Source organism: Cervus elaphus, chromosome 6, assembly GCF_910594005.1.
Source record: "Cervus elaphus chromosome 6, mCerEla1.1, whole genome shotgun sequence".
NCBI lineage: Eukaryota > Metazoa > Chordata > Mammalia > Artiodactyla > Cervidae > Cervus > Cervus elaphus.
The window spans coordinates 14,286,747-14,309,643 of NC_057820.1; the positions used below are offsets into that span (position 1 = coordinate 14,286,747).

General features: G+C 48.9%; 1 protein-coding gene and 1 pseudogene across 1 annotated transcript in view; one reads left to right on the top strand and one right to left on the bottom strand.

Annotated features, from left to right (window-relative positions):
- LOC122696151 (epididymis-specific alpha-mannosidase-like) overlaps positions 1-11,694 on the top strand; it is a 38,488-nt gene extending 26,794 nt beyond the window's left edge. Inside the window, exons 12-19 of the mRNA XM_043905835.1 lie at positions 2,705-2,896; positions 3,240-3,492; positions 4,623-4,733; positions 4,810-5,002; positions 6,485-6,622; positions 8,212-8,324; positions 10,101-10,221; positions 11,597-11,694. Of these exons, the coding sequence (XP_043761770.1) occupies positions 2,705-2,896; positions 3,240-3,492; positions 4,623-4,733; positions 4,810-5,002; positions 6,485-6,622; positions 8,212-8,324; positions 10,101-10,221; positions 11,597-11,694 (1,219 nt within the window). The remainder of the gene's footprint in view (positions 1-2,704; positions 2,897-3,239; positions 3,493-4,622; positions 4,734-4,809; positions 5,003-6,484; positions 6,623-8,211; positions 8,325-10,100; positions 10,222-11,596) is intronic.
- A 6,790-nt stretch (positions 11,695-18,484) lies between these two features.
- Positions 18,485-21,948, bottom strand: LOC122696152 (annotated as a pseudogene).
- Positions 21,949-22,897: the final 949 nt, after the last annotated feature.

Consider the following 22,897-nt stretch of genomic DNA (forward strand, 5'->3'; position numbering starts at 1 on the left):
AAGGCGTGCGTCACCTGGAGCTCATCCCCGTCAGCTGTCAGCAGCTCTGTAAGCTCAGACCACGACTGGCCTCCAGTGGGGCTCATGGGAAGTTCTGTCCTTCAGTCAGTCCACAGGGACGTCTTGGGAGGGCATGAGGCAGGCAGGGAGGGCAGACCGCAGCCAGAATGGGAGGTCAGCAGAGGGTGTGGGGGCAGCAGAAACGGGGTACAACCCCAGCACATGTGAGCCTCCCTGGTCAGGCAGGGAAAGGGGAAGCCTGCAGGCCGGCTTTGGGCTCTGTCATCACTCAGGCTGCACACCCCTTCTGGAACGCCCCTGAAGGGCCGGCTCCAGCTCCCCATCCCTTTCTGCCCACCCACGTGTGCCCCACACCCAAGCCACATCCCCACACAGCCCTTCCCAAGAGCGCCCTGCTGTCCATCTGCCTGACCCTGGTGTGTCTTCAGGTGATTTGGGCTCAGGTGAGGAAAGGTGTGCTTCTTACTGGGCTCCCTCACCCCCCAGGAAGGGTACAGCCAGCAGCTGCCACACAGCCAGAGAGGGCAGCCAGTTGGAATAGACAGAGGGCAGCTCAGAGGAGGCTTGGCAGGGACGAGACCCCCAGAGCCAGGCCTGAGGCCTTGAAGTCTGGAGGGAATCCGTGGGTCAGATGAGCGGACAGTGGTTCCTTAGAAGGACCTGCCTGTGCAAAGGCCTGAGGGGGGCAGTCACTATGTGAACAGACCACCCCAGCCCAGTTTGCTGGAGGAGGGCCTTTATTCTTTCATATATGACAAGCGTGTTGATATATTTCACATACAACACAAGTCACCACGTTACACTGTACACGTATATGCTATTTTGTGTGCCCACAGAGTTGTGCCATAAGGGTGGTGTCATCTGCATATCTGAGGTTATTGATATTTCTCCCGGCAGTCTTGATTCCAGTTTGTGCTTCCTCCAGCCCAGCATTTCTCATGATGTACTCTGCATATAAGTTAAATAAGCAGGGTGACAATATACAGCCTTGATGTACTCCTTTTCCTATTTGGAACCAGTCTGTTGTTCCATGTCCAGTTCTAACTATTGCTTCCTGACCTGCATACAGGTTTCTCAAGAGGCAGGTTAGGTGGTCTGGTATTCCCATCTCTTTCAGAATTTTCCACAGTTTTCTGTGATCCACACAGTCAAAGGCTTTGGCATAGTCAATAAAGCAGAAATAGATGTTTTTCTGGAACTCTCTTGCTTCTTTGATGATCCAGCGGATGTTGGAAATTTGATCTCTGGTTCCTCTGCCTTTTCTAAAACCAGCTTGAACATCTGGAAGTTCATGGTTCACATATTGCTGAAGCCTGGCTTGGAGAATTTTGAGCATTACTTTAGTAGCATGTGAGATGAGTACAATTGTGTGGTAGTTTGAGCATTCTTTGGCATTGCCTTTCTTTGAGATTGGAATGAAAACTGACCTTTTCCAGTCCTGTGGCCACTGCTGAGTTTTCCAAATTTGCTGGCATATTGAGTGCAGCACTTTCACAGCATCATCTTTCAGGATTTGAAATAGCTCAACTGGAATTCCATCACCCCCACTAGCTTTGTTGGTAGTGATGCTTCCTAAGGCCCACTTGACTTCACATTCCAGGATATCTGGCTCTAGGTGAGTGATCACACCATCATGATTATCTGGGTCATGAAGATCTTTTTTGTACAGTTCTGTGTATTCTTGCCACCTCTTCTTAATATCTTCTGCTTCTGTTAGATCCTTACCATTTCTGTCCTTTATTGTGCCCAAATTTGCATGAAATGCTCCCTTGGTATCTCTAGAACTGGACATGGAACAACAGACTGGTTCCAAATAGGAAAAGGAGTACATCAAGGCTGTATATTGTCACCCTTCTTATTTAACTTATATGCAGAGTACATCATGAGAAATGCTGGGTTGGATGAAGCACAAGCTGGAATCAAGATTGCCGGGAGAAATATCAATAACCTCAGATATGCAGATGACACCACCCTTATGGCAGAAAGTGAAGAACTAAAGAGCCTCTTCATGAAAGTGAAAGAGGAGAGTGAAAAAGTTGGCTTAAAGCTCAACATTCAGAAAACTAACATCATGGCATCCAGCCCCATCACTTCATGGCGACTAGATGGGGAAACAGTGGAAACAGTGGCTGACTTCATTTTTCTGGGCTCCAAAATCACTGTGGATGGTGATCACAGCCATGAAATTAAAAGACGCTTACTCCTTGGAAGGAAAGTTATGACCAACCTAGACAGCATATTGAAAAGCAGAGACATTACTTTGCCAACAAAGGTCCATCTAGTCAATAAAGCAGAAATAGATAATAAATATTTAACTCAATAAAGCAGTGAAGTTAGAGTCTCTGAAACCATGTTACGCCCTCTGCTTATGCCCTCGGAAGCGTGTTTTGCAGCCTCTCTCCCCTCCTCCAGTAGGATTCTTTCCTGAATAGGGAGAAAATCTGTACCTCCTGGGCTCTTGGAGAGTCCACGGAGCTGTTGTCCAAGCTGAGGGCATGAGCTTCATTGAGGGTCCTCATGAGTCACATAGGCTCTGAGGAAGTTATTTTTGTTCACTCCCAGTTCCATGTTGGTGTCTTAATATTAAAGGGAGACCTTCTGAGCCTGGATCCCATCACAGGGAGAATGCCTGGAAGAAACTGTCCACAACAATCCTACCGTTTTCTCTTTTCCACCTCTGCAGACAGAGTAACCAAACCATCCGAGTGACCCAGGAGTTCATGGAATACTACAATCACCATGGTTGGGGTCAGGAATCCATTTCCGATAACTCCGTGTTTACTCCTAATGGTACAGCGAAGCCAGCGTGGGCGGCTGTGGAGATGGAGATCCTGGAGGGGCAGCTCGTGACCGAGATCCGGCAAGACTTCTACAGGTGAGGTCGGCCCCTCTGCTTTGTGCGTGGCACACAGTAGGTGGTCACGGGCGGGTGGGGGATCTTACCACTGAGCCACCTGGGAAACCCGGCGATGATATACACATGAGAGCATTCCTGTGTTTTCATTAATGCAGAGAAACAAGCCACCCAGAACGGGCCAGGTGCTCAGGGCCTCTGGTGAAGTGGGTCCTCCTGTTCTTTTGCCCAAGAAGCCCCTCTGCCTGCCCTGCCTGCCAGGAAAGAGGCAGGGAGGGAAAGAGGAAGAGAGGAAAGAAAGGGGGAGGGACTGGCATCCGGAAGTCTCCCCCAGCTTGACGTATCTCTTCTGCTCCTCCTCCAGAACGGGGAATGACAGTGACCCCACGTACACCATCTACTCCCGGCTGGCCCGCGGGCCCCCGGGCGCTGACGGGGAGCTGCTGTGTCATCGCCTAGAGCAGGAGTACAGGGTGGGCCCCTTGGAGCTGAACTGCGAGGCCATCTTGAGGACCAGCACCAATCTCAACACCGGCCGGGTCCTCTACTCCGACAACAATGGGTACCAGATGCAGCGCAGAGCCTACAAGGAGTACGAGGCGAACACCATCGCTCGGGTATGTCCTGTGGTGCCTCATGGGAGCAGTGACCACAGACCTGAGAGGCAGCCTCTCTCCAGAGGCTGGAGACACCCTTTTAGCTCCAGCAGCAGAGGCTTCCAGAGCATCTCCCAGAACCTCTGTCGCCCACGTGTGCCGTTAGGGGCTGAGACCCAGGCTTGTTCAGACCTGGGGTCAGAGCTCTGGGGCCCCCACATATGAGGAAAGTCCCTGAGGTCCACTGTGGGCATGGCGTGTCCTCCTCTGTCAGATGACTGACCCACTGGGATTGCTCTGAGGATGAAGCAGATGGTGCCTGTCCAGGCCTGGGCGGCTGTGACCCTCCTTTGCTGCTCTTAGGCGGGCTACTGCCTGGTTGCCTGGGAAACGTGAGCACAGGCTGATTTCTGCAATCAGTCCAGCTCTGAGATGCTCTGCCCCCAGCAGCGTGACCTGGGACAAGTCCCTCGGCCTCCCTGGGCCTCGGTGCTCTCCTGGGGAAGGGGGTAACCTCCCCCCAGCGCTGTGCAATCAGCTGGGATGATCCAGGAGCAGTGCCAGGCTGGGCACCTCGTGAGCCTCAATCCACGTTAGTTCTTCCTCCTTCCAGTGGAGAATGTGGCCCCTCCCTGCTCCATCTTCCTTGAGCTTCTGGTCCCTCTCATCCCTGTTGGCTGGTTCTCACCCCCTGTGGCCTGGGCTCCAGAGAGTCCAAGGCCCTCAGCCCAGGACATCTTGCTCCACCAGAGCAAAGGGTGTGGACTGTGTGACCGCTTTCTAGCCTAGGCTTGAGCTCTTTACTATCGGGCAACCATTAGCCTATCTCAGACTGGACTGACACACATGTCTTCATTGAGTTCCTGCCACAGTTTCTCAGGGGTGGTTTGGGAGCTCCTTTTACAGGTGGAGAAACTGAGGCTTGGGCAGCCTGAGTCCCCCAGCTCATAAGGTCAAGAAGCAGTGGAGCTGGATTTGAATCCCAGGGCGTCCATCTCACAAGTCAGAGCCCCTCCCCGCCACTACCAGGGCTGCCCTGAGCTGCCGCTGTGCCTGTGGGGAGGCTGGTGGGGGCCCGAGGGAGATGCCTGATCAGGTGGCCCACCCGGCCATGACCATGACCACCCGTCTGGCAATATTTCTGTCCACAGAATTACTACCCCATGACTCAGTCGGCCTTCATCCAGGACAGGCAGAGCAGGCTGGTGCTGCTGTCGGAGCAGGCGCACGGCGTCTCCAGTCAAGGGAGCGGGCAGATGGAGGTAGGAGGAGGCCCCTCTGGTCACCACGGGCCCGCCAGGGGCCAGGCGGGGCCTGTCAGATGACGCTTCCCTGCAGGTCATGCTCCATCGGCGGCTGTGGAACAACAAACAAGGGACCTCATCAGACGACCTCACGCTGAACGACACCTCGGTTGTCCACTCGGTGCTCTGGCTCCTGCTGGGACCCCGGACCCTCACCAGGGACCTCGGCCCGAGGAGCGGGGTGGCGCTGCAGCACAGGCCCGTCGTGCTGATTCCAGACCTGAGCGGTAAGAGGGCCTCCTTTCAGTGCAGCTCTCATCCCTGCCCCAGGGTGAGCCGACCTGCATGGGGGAGATGAGCTCAGGCAGAAACCGATTCAGTGGGAGAGGGATTGATGCCAAAGAGAGGTCCTGGTGCCCTGTAGGTCTGCTGAACCAGGGGGAGTTCAGCGATCAACTTCAAAGGCTATCAGTTGATGTTCTCTTGTTTGGAAGAAAAGAATCCCAAGGGACAGCCAGGCCCAGAGATGCTTGTGGAACAGAAGGAGGAGCTGGAGAAGAGGCCAGGGCAGGAGAGAGACACAGCAGCTCAGGGCCTCTCGGGAGCGGGTGTTCATGTCCATCTCTCCCAGGACTGCCAAGAACTGCCTTCCCGGCCACCTCCAGGTCCAGGGGCAGATTCCCAGGAGAGGAGATGTGATGGACCAACAGGGTGGGGTCTGCTCCTGGGTCAGTCAGTGGTTCCTTTCTAGCACTTGGGAGCCCTTCCTGCAGAACGGATGTTGCCATGGTGAGCAAGTTCCAAAGCTGTGGTCAGCTCCATCCATGGGTCCCACCCTGGGCTCCTCTGATGGCACATGAGAGAAACTGGAGCTGATCCATCTGAGCCACAGGGAGACTTTATTCAGAGGCCAATGCACCCCACAGAGGGGCTGGGGTGTAATTGTACCTTTGGCGCTGGAAGCTTCATGAGGCCACTTCTTTCCTTCTTTCTGTCACCTGAGGTTTGCTCTGTCTGCAGACCTTCTTCCTCCTCCTTTCTGAGACGTAGCTGTGAACAGCTCTAGGACTGTGTGTCTCCCCCACCCAAAAGGAACTGAGACTCAGACTCAGGTCTCAAGAGCCGAGATCCCAGGAAAGAATCTGATTGGTCTGATTGAATCACATGACCCGAGCCTGACCAATCACTGTCAGTTCAGTTCAGTTCAGTCACTCAGTTGTGTCTGACTCTTTGCGACCCCATGGATTGCAGCATGCTAAGCCTCCCTGTCCATCACCACCTCCTGGAGCTTACTCAAACTCATGTCCATTGAGTCGGTGATGCCATCCAGCCATCTCATCCTCTGTTGTCCCCTTCTCCTCCCGCCTTCAATCTTTCTCAGCATCAGGGTCTTTCCAAATGAGTCAATTCTTTGCATCAGGTGGCCAAAGTATTGGCATTTCAGCTTCAGCATCAGTCCTTCCAATGAACATTCAGGACTGATTTCCTTTAGGATGGACTGGTTGGATCTCCCTGCTGTCTAAGGGACTCTCAAGAGTCTTCTCTAACACCACAATTCAAAAGCGTCAATTACTGTAGCCCAAGGTATTGTGAAGAGATGGCATTTGCACCAGCAGATGCTTCAGGCTGCCTGTGGTGTGGGCCAAGTTTGGAGGGGTGTGAGATTGGATGAAATGAGTGTGGAAAGCTCCACTTAACGTGGAGAGCTCTGAATGCCAGGAGGAGTAGCTTGGCCCAGACTCTCTCCTTGTTGGCCATCTGCCTTGCAGAGACTACACAGGTTCGCCCAGACTTCCAGCAGCAAGAGGCTGTGACACTGCCTCCAAGTCTCCACCTTCAGATCCTCAGCATCCCAGGCTGGACGTACAACTTGAACCACACGAAGCACCTGCAGAATCTTCAGAAAGGTGAGGCAGGTGTTCAGGTGTCCAGACTCACTCTTGCCTCTTCGTTGTCAGGTCCCCGAACCCATCACCAGGCAAAGGTGCTCTCCCCAGAGTCATCCAGGCTCTGTGAGGTCACCCAGTTTCCTTATCTGCCAAAAGAGAAGACAGAGGCCCACTGAGAGGCAGGTCGCTCAGCAAGCCAGGGACAGGTGGGGCCCAGGTTCCATCTAGACCACAATGACCATGTACAGAGGGGAGCCCCCAGCAGGGCATCCGGGAGGACCTCCTGGTGGAGGAAACAACTGCCAGGAAGCAGCTCATCATATTGCCAAAGCCCCTGGTACACATTATGTGTCCCTTTACACTCAGAGCATCTCAAACGCGGAGCTGACCATGCCTCAGCCACCCCCCTGTTCCCAGAGACCCTCCAAGGGCTGGCACACTCCAGTGTAAGGTCTGCAGGATGAGCGTCAAGAGAGAAAGGAAGAGGCAGAGGCCAAATACCACCTTTGTGGCTAATAAAGTGGGTGTTGGAGGCTGTGGCTCAATCCTGTAGCCACATAGCTTCTTCACGCTGACCTCTTGCACCTCACTCCACGTGTCACAGAAGAGGAGGTGGGGATCATCTCTTGCAGCAGCAGTCGTGCTTACCTGTGCTGGAGGCAAAGCTCACTGAGAACCCACCTCCTGGAGACAGCCTGTACCAAAGATGAGGAGAGATGAGCCTGGGCTAAGCAAGCAAGTCCCTCCTCCTAGAGAAAAGTAAGCGACCAAGCAAGGGGAGCAGCAGCAGATGGCTAGAGGGCCTCCTGCTCTCCCAGACTCTTACAACCCCCGTGGCATCATCACCACCATCATCGCCATGGTCCTCATTATCACCAACATCACCATCATCACTGTCTCCACCATCACCATCACCATCATCATTGTCATGTTCTGGACCCAGAGGTCTTCACCTGTTTCTGTTGCTCCTGTCCTTAACCACGGCCCTAGGAAGGGGAAAGGAGATTCTATAAACTCTTCTGCCTCAATAACAAAGAGCCCAAACTCTCAGGGTCCTAACACAGTGTAAGGTTGTTTCACCCCTATGCCATGCGTCTAGTATGGTCCAGAAGGAAGGCCCTACTCCTTTGTTCACCAGGGACCAGCAGATGGAGACTGTTTTCTAACACAGGCTTCCTCAATTAGAGGGACAGGATAAAGCATCTGTGGGACATGACACACCACTTTTGTGTTGGCTTCAGAGTCAAGAAGCCACACCACTGTTCACTGGGGCAGAGGCAGAAAGACTGTACCAGAGAACTGGCAGGTTGGAGGACAGGCCCAGCACGAACCACAACTGTGAATGAGGCCAAGACTTTCTAGGCATCGGCATTGGCCCCTGTGTGCATGGGGGGAAGTGTTAACATTGGCTGGACCTGGTTGGAATCCTCGCTCCTTCTCTGTTGCAGACCAAGCACCTACCCTTCTCTGAGCCTTGGTTTTCTTGTCTCTGAAGTGGGGGCTGTGTTAGATGCCTCTGAGGGAGGTTGAAGATGCAAAAGGGAGGCGTGTGTAAAGTACCAGGCCCAGACAGGGGTCATCATTGTCACCTTCCTTCTGTCTCTAAGGCCATCAAGGACAGGTCAAAGTGGACTTCCGCCGAGTCCTGCTGCGGCTCCGCCACCTGTATGAGAAGGGACAGCACCCTGTCCGGTCTCAGCCTGTGACGGTGAATCTGCAGGTAACGTGCCCCCACCCCACGTCCCACTCCTGGATCACTGAGTCAGGATACACAAGCAGATGTTCACGAGGGAGGCAAACCCCAAGTGTGACCATCCTGACTCAGATGCCACCTTGGCTAAAAGATGCCTTATGGTCGTCTTGAAAAAAAAAACAATGAGATTTGATCTCTGGGGTACATGAGGGCACCCCACCCCCTCCTTCTGGTGTTCTTCTAGACTTTTCGCTTCTTTACCACATGCCTGTATTTTGTGTGTTTCTCGTTTCATTCTTGTAGTAAATCTTTTTACACCACACAGATGTTATTTGTGGGATGAGAAAGCAAAACAGATTCTCACATGGTTTATCGAGTAGGTGATCAGAGGCACTCAGTCCAGGGTGTGAGGCTGGGCATCTCTGCCTGGTATCCTGCTCCCCACTCCCCTACCCCGGGCTCTGGACCTCAGAGTCCTCACCTGTAAATGGAGAGATAAGGGTCTTTCCCCACAAGGATGCTGATGCTCAGCTGATAAGGTGCACATGGGCTCCTGACACCCTGATGGATGTCAGTGCCCTCAGACCCCTGCCTGTGTCCTCCCTCCCCTCCTGACCCCTGGATCACCCTCTGACCCGCACTACAAGTGAGGCTGCTGCATCAACCCCAACTGCACCAACCACATCCTTGCCACCACCCCCCGTGATGTATGGAGATCCCTCCTTTATCCCCAGTCTGCCCTCTTCATGGGGGATCTGAGCTCTTTACCCATCTCCTGCTCAGGAGAAGTTCTCTAAATCTCTCTCTTATTGCTTTGACTTCAGGGATACTTGCAATCTGAGAGAATCTGAACCACCCAACCCGGAGCCCTCCCTGAGGTGTCTTCCCGATGCCCTCCTTTCACAGCCATGAATATAAGGGTGGGGAGTGGTCTCTTTCCTCACTGACTCCTAGTCCACTGTCATCAGAGACACTGTCAGCTTCGTCTTCCCGCCTGGCTTCAGCAGCGCGCTGGCTTCATTTCTTCCTCCTTGTCACCTCTTGCTCACAAGCTGACACCGGTCTCAGGAGCAGATGGACATGCAGAAGAGGGCGTGGTGGCAGCACACAGCGCCTTGCCCTCCGCACCTCCTCCTTCCACCCTCTCAGGGAAGCTCCTGCAGAAGAGCCCCCAGCCTACCAGTCAGCACTGTCCTTCCTCCTCAGGGATGGGACTACCCCCTGCCTCCCCTCTTCGCACAGTCTGAGCATTATGGGAAAAGGGGGTGGATAACATGACCAACGCCACCTTGGAGCAAGGCAGGGCTCCACCTGAGCAGCGCGGGGAGGAGGGCACTCACGGCTGGGAGCAGCTCCATGTGCCTGCCCTCTCCTGGTGTGCATCTCCAGCTCGGCACCTGGGGAGACCAGCTCCTCCTTGGCCTCAGTTCCCTCATCTGTAAAATGGGGCTGCCCATTCTGTCTATCCTGTCCATCCCTAGTGACTCAGCTGGTAAAGAATCCGCCTGCAATGTGGGAGACCTGGGTTTGATCCCTGGGTTGGGAAGATCCCCTGGAGAAGGGAAAAGCTGCCCATTCCAGTGTTCTGGCCTGGAGAATTCCATGGACTACAGTCCATGGGGTCGCAAAGAGTCGGACAAGACTGAGCAACTTTCACTCTCATCCTGTCCATGGGGATTTGCCCTGAGAATGAAATGCAACAGGATGCTGTCCCCTGGGCCGTGGTTTTGCTGCTGCCCCCACTGCTGTTTTGTCCTCTGATCTGGGGCCGGGTGCTCACCTCCCTGTGCCCCTGTCCTGCAGTCCGTGCTGCGGGGTCTGGGTTCCGTGGTGTCTGTGGAGGAGCGCTCGCTCACAGGGACCTGGGACGTGAGCACACTGCACCGCTGGAGCTGGAAGATACGGGATGGTCACCAACACGGAGGTCTGTGTGCCCCTGGTTCAGGCCTTTGCCCAGGATTTCCAGCCTGATCCTCAGCCAGGGTCGGGAGCTCGACAGACCTGGCTCAGATCCCAACTCTGCCCCCTAAGGCCCCTGTGACCTTGGACAGGCTGCCCTCCTTCTCCAGGTCTCAGCCTCCCTGAATCTACTGCAGGAGGTTAAGGAAAGCTTCAGGTCAGTCTTCTTGCCAGGGTTCAACAGAGGCTGCGTGTGTGTGTGTGTGTGTGTGTGTGTGTTTCCAAGGCCATATGCCCACGCTGTAGATTGGATGAGCTCCAAACTTGCAAGCACACACCAGGACGCTCTGATGTCTGCCATGCTGTGCATTGCACTCCACACTCCACACTTAGCTCTTAGAAATCACTGACTGCTTCTGGCCTCCCAGTCTCTGCCCGTAATGATCACACTGTCTGACATATCCTTGCCCCCTTTATCCCAGACTGCTCCTAATCAAGCATCCCCAGGTCCAAGGCTACTAGTTGTCTCCCCTGCTCTCCCTTCCTCCTTATTCTGCTCTGACCCATTTATTTCCTCTTTGTCTACCACACAGAGGATAGTCTGGATACATGAGTAGACATCTGGTTGATGTGTGATACACTGATAGATGGAAGGACAGTTGGTCAGAAAAAAAGATGTAAGGAAGGAAGGGAAGTAGATGGATGCTGGACAGGTAGATGATTGGATGATGGGTGGATGGAAAGATGCAAGGAAGAAAGGAAGATGGATGATTGATGGATGGGCAGAAGGCAGGATGAAAAGAGGATAGAAGATAAATTGATGAATAGATGGAGGTTAGATGGATGGGCAGAAGGGTGGGTGATGGATGGAAAGATGGCTAGAAGGTGGATGGATGAATGGAAGAATGGAAGGAAGGAAGATGGCTGCATGATGGATGGATGAATAGATGGAGGTTTGATGGATAGACAAGAATGGATGGATGGATGATTGGATGGATGGGTGGATTAATGAATGGATAGAAAAATAGATGAATAGGTTCCATCCCAAGAGTGAAGCCAGAACCCCAGGAGCCCAGTGAGATAAAAGGCAGGGCCCCTTCATGGTCTCAGTGAAAAAGCTCTTAGGCATTGAGGCTACATCCCAGGGGATACAAGGCCAGGTGGGGCCAGGACCACCAGTACATGCCTTCACTGTGGCTGAGCTGTCAGGGGATGCCATAAATGAAACAGGCCCATGGGCAGTGGCATCAGTCAGAAAGGGAGCAACTGAAGACCATTACCATAGAGGGAGCCACAAGAATGCAGACAGAAGGAACGTTCTGAGGGGGTTGCAGGGACGTGGTGACCTGGGGAAGCAGGCGGCTCCAGAGGGGAGTGATAGACCACCTCTGCTCCCCCAGGTAGCTCCCACCGTCCCTTGCCACCCCACAGAGGCCCCAACATCACCATCCACCCAAAGGAGATCCGGACGTTCTTCATTCATTTTGAAGAGCAGTGAACCCTTGGCAGATTCTGTGGGCCTCGGACAGAGAAAAGCAGCCTGGATGGATGAGGGGAACAGCTGCCTATCTGGTGGGCTAAGGGCAGGAAATGGATGGAATTGAGGTGTTCTGATTTCTTAAATAAAAATTGCATAAGGACCTGTTTCTTGCCCTGCCCACGAGAACCAGCCCTCTTTCTCCTCTCTTCCCAAGGATGGTAGCTTCACATAAGCTCATACTTCCTCCTTCATTTGCAAAAGACAGAAGATTCTCTTAAAGACAGAGGGGATACCCACACTGATACCAAAATGCATCTGCCTGCAGGTCCTGCTGGATCTCACCAGGCTCTGGGGTTAATAGTGGCCCTTCTGTGCGCTGGGCGCCTTCACAGGCTCATCTCAGACTGGTGACGGCCCTGCACCAGGGAGACTGTACACACCATTCAGGGCAGGGAGCTGCAGCCCTGAACCTGGTGTTTGAAGCCAAACTGTGAGTCTAACTCTAGATTCCCCCTGTGCCTCAGGGGCACACCTGCTGAGCAGGAGGGCCTCCCAGCTCAAGTCACTAGGTAATGAGAGGAAAAACTGACAGCAGGTGAAACAGGGGACGTCCAATATAAGAATTATTAACAAGAAAAGCCTAACTTCTACTCCCAGGCGTGCCCAAAGGATTGAAACCTTCACCCACCAGGAACTATTTCATGCATATTCACAGTGACCAAAAGTGGACACAACCCAAGTGTGCATCCACACTACCTGGATACACAAAGCATGCCGTATCCTCAGAATGGATTATTACTCTGCCATACAAAAGGATGTAGAACATCCCAAAGATTATACTTAGTCAAGGAAGGCAGCGCTTCCCCGGTGGTCAGTGGTAAAGAATCTACCTGCCAATGCAGGAGATGCAGGTTCAATCCCTGGGTCAGGAAGATCCCCTGCAGAAGGGAATGGCAACCCACTCCAGTATTTTTGCCTGGAGAATCCCATGGATAGTGTTGCAAAGAGTTGGACATGACTTCACAACTAAACAACAACCAACAAAGGCGGATACAGATGCCACCTACTGTACTTTCCCATTTACATAAAAGGTCTAGAATAGGCAAATCCACAGAGGTTGAAGATAGATTTGTGATTGCCAGGGGCTGTGGGAAGAGAGAATGGGTGTGACTGCCTACTGTCCTGTCACCGGTCCATGTACCCCAGCCTGAGACACGCGTCTGCTGCACAGGTGGGCACTGGGGTTTTGAGGAGAAGGAGAGGGCTGGGGTGGGCTGTGTGGAAACAGCCTCAAGGGGCTGGAGCGTGTTATTGTCACAGTTAGGGTTGTACATGGGAAAGGCCTAAGCCTGCCCTAGTAGATACGCACCACTATTAAATGCTGCATAAAAGGAGGAGGGGGCCCACCATGGCAGCCTCTTTCTCCCCACACTCACAGATACTCTCAGCCAACAGGGCACCACTTCAGTTCAGTGTGAACGCCAGAGTGTGAACACCTAGGAAGGCTCCGGGAACAGGCGTCAGTGGGTTGTCCACATGCAGAAGCAGGGTTGAAACCATAGCTGAGCCCCAGGGGTCCCAGTTCTTAAGAAACTGGGTTGAAATCTCTCCCTATGGCTAGGGATGTACACCACCGCTGCTGGCTTTGTAAACTCAGGGTCTGCGAGATATCTGCTGTGGCTGGGATGGATCCAGTCTTGGCATCCATGGGCTTTTGGGCGCATGTACTTGAAGGCAAGGCTGGGCTGCCTCCATAGCCCCCATGGCTGGTCCAGGTGCACAACAACTGTGGACCTGGGACCCGAATTCTGTGGATCTGCACTGGTGGTTTTGTGAAAGCAATGCTTGAGGGACACCAGGGCTGACAGCCGACATTCCCATGGCTGAGGCGGGGCCAAGGGCGAGGCCAACAGCAGAGCATTTTGCGATCCTGCACACCGGGTGACAGGTGACATCACAGAGTGTGTTCCCCAGTGGACAGCTCTGAATATTCAGTGGCTCTCCTCCTAAGTTGTGTCCAACTCTGCAACCCCATGGACTGCAGCACACCAGGCCTCCCTGTCCATCACCATCTCCCCGAGCTTGCTCAAACTCATGTCCATTGTGCTGATGATGCCATCCAACCACCCCATCCTCTGGTGTCCCCTTCTCCTCCTGCCCTCAATCTTTCCCAGCATCAGGGTCTTTTCCAATGAGTCAGCTCTTTGCATCAGGTGGCCCAAGTTTTGGAGCTTCAGCATCAGTCCTTCCAACAAATACTCAGGGTTGATTTCCTTTAGGGTTGACTAGTTTGATCTCCTTGCAGTCCAAGGGACTCTTAAAAAGTCTTTTCCAGCACCACAATTAGAAAGCATCAGTTCTTTGGTGGTTCTCAGCTCAGTCTTCTTTATGGTACAACTATCACATCCAGGAGCACTCCAATTCTGCCAACCTCATGCCACAACCCAGAAATGGATCTGGGAACCTCTACTCCATCAGCTAGGAAGCAGATCCTGCCCTTGACAGGACTGTGACAACCACAGAGCAAAGAAGAGCCCCCACTCAACATCCAGGGCAGACTCCGGTCATCACAACACCAGTCCCACCTTCTGTCAAGGGGATAATGGCTAGGACACACTGAGGAAAGCAGCAGACATCCACAGTAGAAACAGCCCTTCACCAAAGGCATTAAACCCACACAGGCTACACAGGGGCACTCCTACACAAAAACAACCTTTCAAGACCACAGGAGACAATTGTTTCTCTTAAATTCACAGAGTAAGAGAAACACAAGTAAAATGAAGAAGCAGAGGAACTATTTCCAGTTAAAAGATCAAGAGAACCTCCCCTCACCAAAAGAATCAACAATAAAACAGACCATTTCTGTTTTGACAGACACCAAGTTCAAAAAGGAGATAATGAAAATACTGAAGGAATTCAGACAGGCTATCAGTAGAAATGCAGATTACTATAAAAAAAGAATTAGAAACTTTAAAGAGGAGCCAAGAAAACTTGGAAAACTCATTTGCCAAGATGAAAGCTGTGCTCAAGGCAATGATTAGCAGACTGAATAATGCCGAAGAGCAAATAAGTGATCTACAAGATAAAACAATGGAAATCACCCAATCAGAACAGTAGACAGAAAGTAAAAAAAAAAAAAAATGAAAGCAATATAAGAGACCTATGGGATACTACAAAGCATGCCAATCTACACATAATAGGGATGCCAGAGAGAGAGAAGAAAAAGTGGGTCAAAAATATATTTGAAGAAATTATGGCTGAAAGCTTCCAAAACCTAAAGAAGAAAACCTAAAGAAGAAAATCCAGGCACAGGAAACACCCGTGTATGTACCCAGTTTCTCAGCAGTGTCCGACTCTCTGTGACCCTGTGGACTGTGGCCCACCAGGCTCCTCTTGCCAAGGAATTTTCTAGGCAAGAATGCTGGAATGGGTTGCCATTCCCTAATCCAGGGGGTCTTCCCAACCCAGGGATCGAACCTCTGTGCCCTGCACTGCAGGCAGGCTCTTTACCACTGTGCCCCCTGAGAAGCCTCCATACTACATTTGATCCTAGCCGAAAGGCCAAGAAGTGATACACTTGTCAACACATGTGCACCCAGTACGGGAGCACCCAAATACATCAAACAAACACTAACAGACATAAAGGGAGAAATTGATGGGAATGCAATAATAGTAGGAGACTTTTATACCCCACCCACATCAATGGACGGATCTTCTAGACAGAAAATCAGTAAGGCAACAGAGATCCTAAATGATACAACAGAACAGTTAGACCTAAATATTTTCCAGACATTACATTTAAAAATCCCCGGAATACACTTTCTTTTGAAGTGCACATGCTCTAAGGATCGCCCATGATAGCCAGTAAGATAACTGTATTTTTATTTAGTTTAGCCCTGTCTTGTTACTATAAAAAGAATTTGCAAAAAGTTACAAAAATACACAAGTGAGAAAAAGCTAAATAGATATGCAAATCTGAGTGAAGGGGAAATAAGGATAGGAAAATAAAACAAAGCTAACTGAAAGGTTAGTACATAAAAAATATCCAACTCATAAATTTTGCATTTTTGAAAGTCGAACCACAGGTATGTCTCTAAACTTTCTGGTAGCTGAAAAAGAGGAAAAGCATTATTGGTTACAGGATCCACAGAGAGGATGAGTTTAAAATAAATCAGCTGCCCAAGAGATACTGTATTTCCTAGTAATAACAACTTAGAGAAATTTCTTTATGGATCAACATAAGGGAGACCACAGGAGATTATGTCCTTCACAACATTATCTATTAATACAATTAATATAATAGTGAATGTCACCTCTGATAACTATTCTGTGTAGCTTAAATGTATTCAGTAAAAGTTATTCTATGAAGGTTAAATGGTCCAGTTAAAGTTCGTAAGATATATATGGTCTTATTTGGAAGGAGAGTAAAAGTAGAACACTTGGGGGGTGGGAAATGAGCTATTTACCCACTGTTAAGACTTAGCAGAGAATTCAAGTTGATATCCTTAAGATCAAATCTAACAACTTGAAGAGATTCGGTGTTACTGATGACAGATCCGTATGCCTTGATCATCAATTAAATAGTAGAAGATAGGTTTACCCCCATTGTAGAAAGTTAAGAGCCCAACTAAGTCCCATAACTGATCATCTGACCACCCTACCTTTATAAGAGGTAGACTGAGGGTTTACAAGGAAAAAAATGATTTAACATAAGAAATCTTGTAATTGAATAATTGGCTTCCCTGATGGCTCATCGGTAAAGACTCTGCCTACCAATGCAGATGTGGTTCCAATCCCTGGGTCAGGAAGATCCCTTAGAGAAGGAAATGGCAACCCACTCCAGTATTCTTGCCTAGGAAATTGCATGGACAGAGGAGCCTAGTCCATGGTGTTGAAAAAGAATAGAACGTGACTTAGCAACTAAACAATAAATATTCTGTTGCTCTTTTCCATTTATTTCCAGTTTGTACTCTTTAAGAAGCCTTTTGATTAGAGGCTGAACTGAAACAATACGTTTCCCAAGTATGAGGTATTTCCTTTCTTCTTTCTTTACTCTGACGTTGATTGCTCTACTGTTATAGGTCAAGCACTTGTAGTGGGAACACAGTGATGAAGAAGTCATTATTACTGCACTAAAAGCCCAGAGGACAGACATATGTAAACGGCAGTTCCAATAGGGTTTGCCATACTATAGGAGTAAACCAAAAGAACACTTAGCTTTCCTTGAAAATGAAATTCAGGGAATACTTCACAGAGGAAGAGATGACTAAGATGAATTTTGAAACTCACAGATGAGAGTTTGTTGAGAGGAGAAGGAAATGTGCTTCAAATACAGAGAACAGCCCATGAAAAGGCAAAAGTGAGATTACGGTGCTTTAAGCACAGAACAGAGCTTATAGAAAGGCACAAACTTATACACATATGGACACAAAAATAGAAATATACAGATTTCTTTCTTAATACAATTTCTCAAACGTCCCATTAGAATCCTAATCTCCTTTTTTTACTATAAAAGTCAGTTTATTTTTCCCTTCTGTGTTTCATATTTTCCCTTTTTGTCAGTAATGAGCAGTTAACTGATTGGAAACCTGCTTGATCAAATAATATTAACAAGTTTATAAACACATATTTGAGAATATTAAAGCAAAAGGTTGAAAATTTTTCCCTAACTCCATGTAAATTAGGCAGCCATCAGAATTGCACATTTTCACCTGTTCACTTCCATATTTAAAATATATATACAGGATGACCTTAAAATATTGATAATTAGTATAGAATTCACAGCCTTGAAAACGTATATTCTACAGACTTCTAAAGAAGAGATACCTAGATACCTCTCAGGCCCTAGTAATCCACTGTGATTCAACGTCACATACTTAAAGCATAGAAGGCCAAAAGGTCTTTCCTTTTTCTCTGATTTTAGTCTTCTGCTTGAGGTAACACAAGGAACTCGGTTATGACAGAGCTTGAGCCTCTGAAAATAGGGCTAAGCTGACTGGCTTCCTAGTGGATCCTAAAAAGTTCCCAGAGAACAAGCCTGGGGTTGAGTACTTTGGTTATAAATTACATACTGGAATGTCCACAACTGAGGTACCTCATGGTCCTTAAAAGGAAGACAAAAGACTTGCAGGATTTGAAGGTAATTCTGAATGAAGATGGAGAAGAGTTGATGATCACTGGAAGATATTTCTGCTTCCAGAGCTGAAAGACTTCAGAACAGACACAGAGTAACCAAACTACTTAGCACGTAGTGTGATTTTTCCCACCACAGCTTAACTAAGGATTTCTCTGTCCAAGACAGGCTTACGCCAGACCCAGCTGGAGCACTGAACCAGGATTTGATGCTTCAGAGATGAGCCGCTGTCTGTAAACTCATGACCGAAGCAAAATGCCACAATCCTTTCTATTCATGGAGTGTCTCGTTGCTACAAACCGGGCACAACTGCGTCATGGTCACTCAGCTTTCCAGGCTGGAGAACAAGGGTCCAGGTCCAGTAAAGCATTTACAGTTAAAGGGATGAACCTCCACAGGCCAACAGAGCTGCCGGCAGATTCATAGGCCATTCATTCGGTACATTCATGAAACAACGGAGACGAATAAAAATCATTAACAATAATTCCTGTAGTGGAGAAAAAACAACCCAACCTTCACTCTGGTCAGCATCTCCAGGGGCTGACCCTGCTGAAAGAGGCTGGACAATCTGAGGCTATGTTGGAGTTCTTAAGGCAAACCCAAAATAGGGCGAATTAGAAGAAATAATAGTCCTGATGTGTCTCCTGATTATTCTTGTTCTTTTGTGGACTCTGGTCACTCACTGAAAACACGAGCTTGTCATCTTTGCATAAAAGAACATGTGTCCCTCACTATTAACGGTGAAATAAACAGAATTGTACAACTTGTCATAATAATGAAAAAGTAGAAAACCGACATCCATCCTAGGTTGTCCTGGACCAAAGACACTAAATACTGGCCCACGGCAGATCCAATACTCCCCGTTCCATCAACAATCCCAGTGACTCATCACCAAAGCCTCATTGCTCTCTCAGATCAGTGCCTGATTACCAAGGTTCGCAGAAATAGCAGAGATAATCGCATTAGATGTGAAGTCAAGTGGGCCTTAAGAAGCATCACTACAAACAAAGCTAGTGGAGGTGATGGAATTCCAGTTGTGCTCTTTCAAATCCTAAAAGATAATGCAGTGAAAGTGCTGCACTCAATATGCCAGCAAATTTGGAAAACTCAGCAGTGGCCACAGAACTGGAAAAGGTCAGCTTTCATTCCAATTCCGAAGAAAGGCAATGCTAAAGAATGCTCAAACTACTGCACAATTGCACTCATCTCACGCTAGAGAAGTTAATGCTCAAAATTCTCCAAGCCAGGCTTCAACGGTATGTGAGCTGTAAACCTTCAGATGTTCAAGCTGGATTTAGAAAAGGCAGAAGAACCAGAGATCAAATTTCCAACATCCTTTAGATCATCAAAAAAGCAAGAGAGTTCCAGAAAAACATCTACTTCTGCTTTATTGACTATGCCAACGCCTTTGACTGTGTGGATCACAACAAACTGTGGAAAATTCTGAAAGGGATAGGAATATCAGACCACCTGACCTGCCTTCTGAGGAATCTGTATGCAGGTCAGGAAACAACAGTTATAACTGGACACGGAACAATAGACTGGTTCCAAATCAGGAAAGGAGTACATCAAGGCTGTATATTGTCACCTTGCTTATTTAACTTATAGGCAGAGTACATCATGAGAAATGCCGGGCAGGATGAAGCACAAGTTAGAATCAAGATTTTGGGGAGAATTATCAATAACCTCAGATATGCAGAATGACACCACCCTTATGGCAAAAAGCAAAGAAGAACTAAAGAGCCTCTTGATGAAAGAGGAGAGTGAAAAAGTTGGCTGAAATCTCAACATTCAGAAAACTAAGATCATGGCATCCAGTCCCATCACTTCATGGCAAATAGATGGGGAAACAGTGGAAACAATGACAGACTTTATTTTGGGGGGCTCCAAAATCACTGCAGATAGTGACTGCAGCCATGAAATTAAAAGACGCTTACTCCTTGGAAGAAAAGTTATGACCAACCTAGTCAGCATATTAAAAAGCAGAGACAGCACTGGGAAGACCCAGAGGGATGGGATGGGAAGGAAGGTGGGAGAGGGGATCAGGATGGGGAACACATGTAAATTCATGGCTGATTCATGTCAATGTGTGGCAAAAACCACTACAATATTGTAAAGTAACTAGCCTCCAACTAACAAAAATAAATGAAAAAAATAAAAAAATTAAAAGCAGAGATATTACTTTGCCAACAAAGGTCCATCTAGTCAAAGCTCTGGTTTTTCCAGTAGTCATGTATGGATGTGAAAGTTGGAGTCTAAAGAAAGCTAAGCACCAAAGAATTGATGCTTTTGAACTGTGGTGTTGGAGAAGATGCTTGAGAGTCCCTTGGACTGCAAGGAGATCCAACCAGCTATCCTAAAGGAAATCAGTCCTGAATATTCATTGGAAGGAGTGATGCTGAAGCTGAAACTCCAATACTTTGGCCACCTGATGCAAAGAACTGACTCATTGGAAAAGACCCTGATGCTGGGAAAGATTGAAGGTGGGAAGAGAAGGGGACTGCAGAAGAAGAGATGGTTGGATGGCATCACTGACTCAGTGAACATGAGTTTGAGTAAACTCCGGGAGCTGGTGATGGACAGGGAGGCCTGACATGCTGCAGTCCATGGGGTCGCAAAGAGTCAGACACAACTGAGCAACTGAACTGAACTGAAGTAAATCATATTAGAAGGTCCACCAATAAAAAATCCTGTGACAAGTGCATTGATGGACTTATCATCTGGAGAGCGATTGTATCCAAGGAGGAACCCGAAGAACAAAAGCAGCCTGAGAACTAACACCGGTGCTCTTTTCTGTAACACATGGGAGATGAAGCCTTGCAGCATTCCATCTATAATTCCTCCAACATCTTACCAAATGAACAACTGGTCAGCTTCAGCCTCCTTCCATTTGAAGTTGACACTCAGATAAAAGGGCAGTCAGAAGGAGTAATTCACTAACTTCAAGGGCTTCCCTGGTAGCTCAGCTGGTAAAGAATCTGTCTGCAATGCAGGAAACTCCGGTTCAATTCCTGGGTTGGAAAGATCCCCTGGAGAAGTGATAGACTACCCACTCCAATATTCTTAGGCTTCCCTGGTGGCTCAGCTGGTAAAGAATCTGCCGGCAATGTGGGAGACCTGGGTTCAATCCCTGGGTTGGGAGGATCCCCTGGAGAAGGGAACAGCTACCCACTCCAGTATTCTGACCTGGAGAATTAGTCCATGGGGTCCCAAAGAGTCGGACACAACTGAGTGACTTTTACTTTCAAGCATGCATAGTCCAGGGAATACGCTATAACTCTGGGAAGGCAATGAGCCTGGTAGAAGCTTATTGCCTTGACTTGGGTCACAATATTGCCTTCTTGGATTCAGTAATTAGGCTCAGCTTCACCTTCATTTTCAGCACAATTAATTCATGGCCTGTGTGAGTCTTCTTCAGAATTTTCTTCTGTCTCAATACCTGGGAGACCGATTTCTTCTGGTGACACCAGGAGTCCAAAGAAGATGATGGTCCCACCTGCAAACTGCACAGCCAGCATCACCAGGAAGGCGTACTCATAACCATACTGCGGAACGGAAGAAGCTAGACATGCCCCCAAAATACTGTCCACTGAGGCACTGGCACTCCAGAGACCAAAAACAACGCCTGGTCCAGCTTTCCCAAACCAGTTTCCCGTAACAAAAACCATGCTGGGCCAGCAGGTGGACGGCAGCAGGCCATTCAACGATCCCCAGGCTGAAGTACAGCCCCTTGTTGTAGGAATGCAGCCATTCCCTGAGAGCACCAAAGATGAACACCGCTAATGCAGAAAAGCACATGTCACAAGATAGAACCCATCGCAAATTCAGCTGATCGGCAAGATACCGCTGATGAGAAGGCCCACAGCATACGAGGACAATGGTATCCAGCATTCTGAGTGCTTTCCTCTGCGCTGGGAAACACACAGTTGCTGCTCCAGATCGCCACAGGCAGTTCAACGGACTTGTTAAAAGCACTTGGGGCCCACTGCTTAGAGATACTGACTTTGACCTTGCTAAATGTTTTTCTTGATGCATGGAGCAACGGAGTAACTGAAGAAGGTGAGCAGGGACACGACCTCGTGGTGATGGCTGAACCGGGAGAGCAGAGTTCGTCTCTGAAAAATATTTGGCCAGGCCATGTGCCTTCTGACCTTCCTTCTCACTGTGACTTTATTTATTTATTTTTTTTTTTTGATGCTGAAAATTTTCTTTATTTTTTTTCTTTTCTTTTTTTATTAGTTGGATGCTAATTACTTCACAACATTTCAGTGGGTTTTGTCATACATTGATATGAATCAGCCATAGATTTACACATATTCCCCATCCCGATCCCCCCTCCCACCTCCCTCTCCACCCGATTCCTCTGGGTCTTCCCAGTGCACCAGGCCCGAGCACTTGTCTCATGCATCCCACCTGGGCTGGTGATCTGTTTCACCATAGATAATATACATGCTGTTCTTTTGAAATATCCCACCCTCACATTCTCCCACAGAGTTCAAAAGTCTGTTCTGTATTTCTGTGTCTCTTTTTCTGTTTTGCATATAGGGTTATCGTTACCATCTTTCTAAATTCCATATATATGTGTTAGTATGCTGTAATGTTCTTTATCTTTCTGGCTTACTTCACTCTGTATAATGGGCTCCAGTTTCATCCATCTCATTAGGACTGGTTCAAATGAATTCTTTTTAACGGCTGAGTAATATTCCATGGTGTATATGTACCAGAGCTTCCTTATCCATTCATCTGCTGATGGGCATCTAGGTTGCTTCCATGTCCTGGCTATTATAAACAGTGCTGTGATGAACATTGGGGTGCACGTGTCTCTTTCAGATCTGGTTTCCTCAGTGTGTATGCCCAGAAGTGGGATTGCTGGGTCACATGGCAGGTCTATTTCCAGTTTTTTAAGAAATCTCCACACTGTTTTCCATAGCGGCTGTACTAGTTTGCATGCCCACCAACAGTGTAAGAGGGTTCCCTTTTCTCCACACCCTCTCCAGCATTTATTGCTTGTAGTCTTTTGGATAGCAGCCATCCTGACTGGTGTGTAATGGTACCTCATTGTGGTTTTGATTTGCATTTCTCTGATAG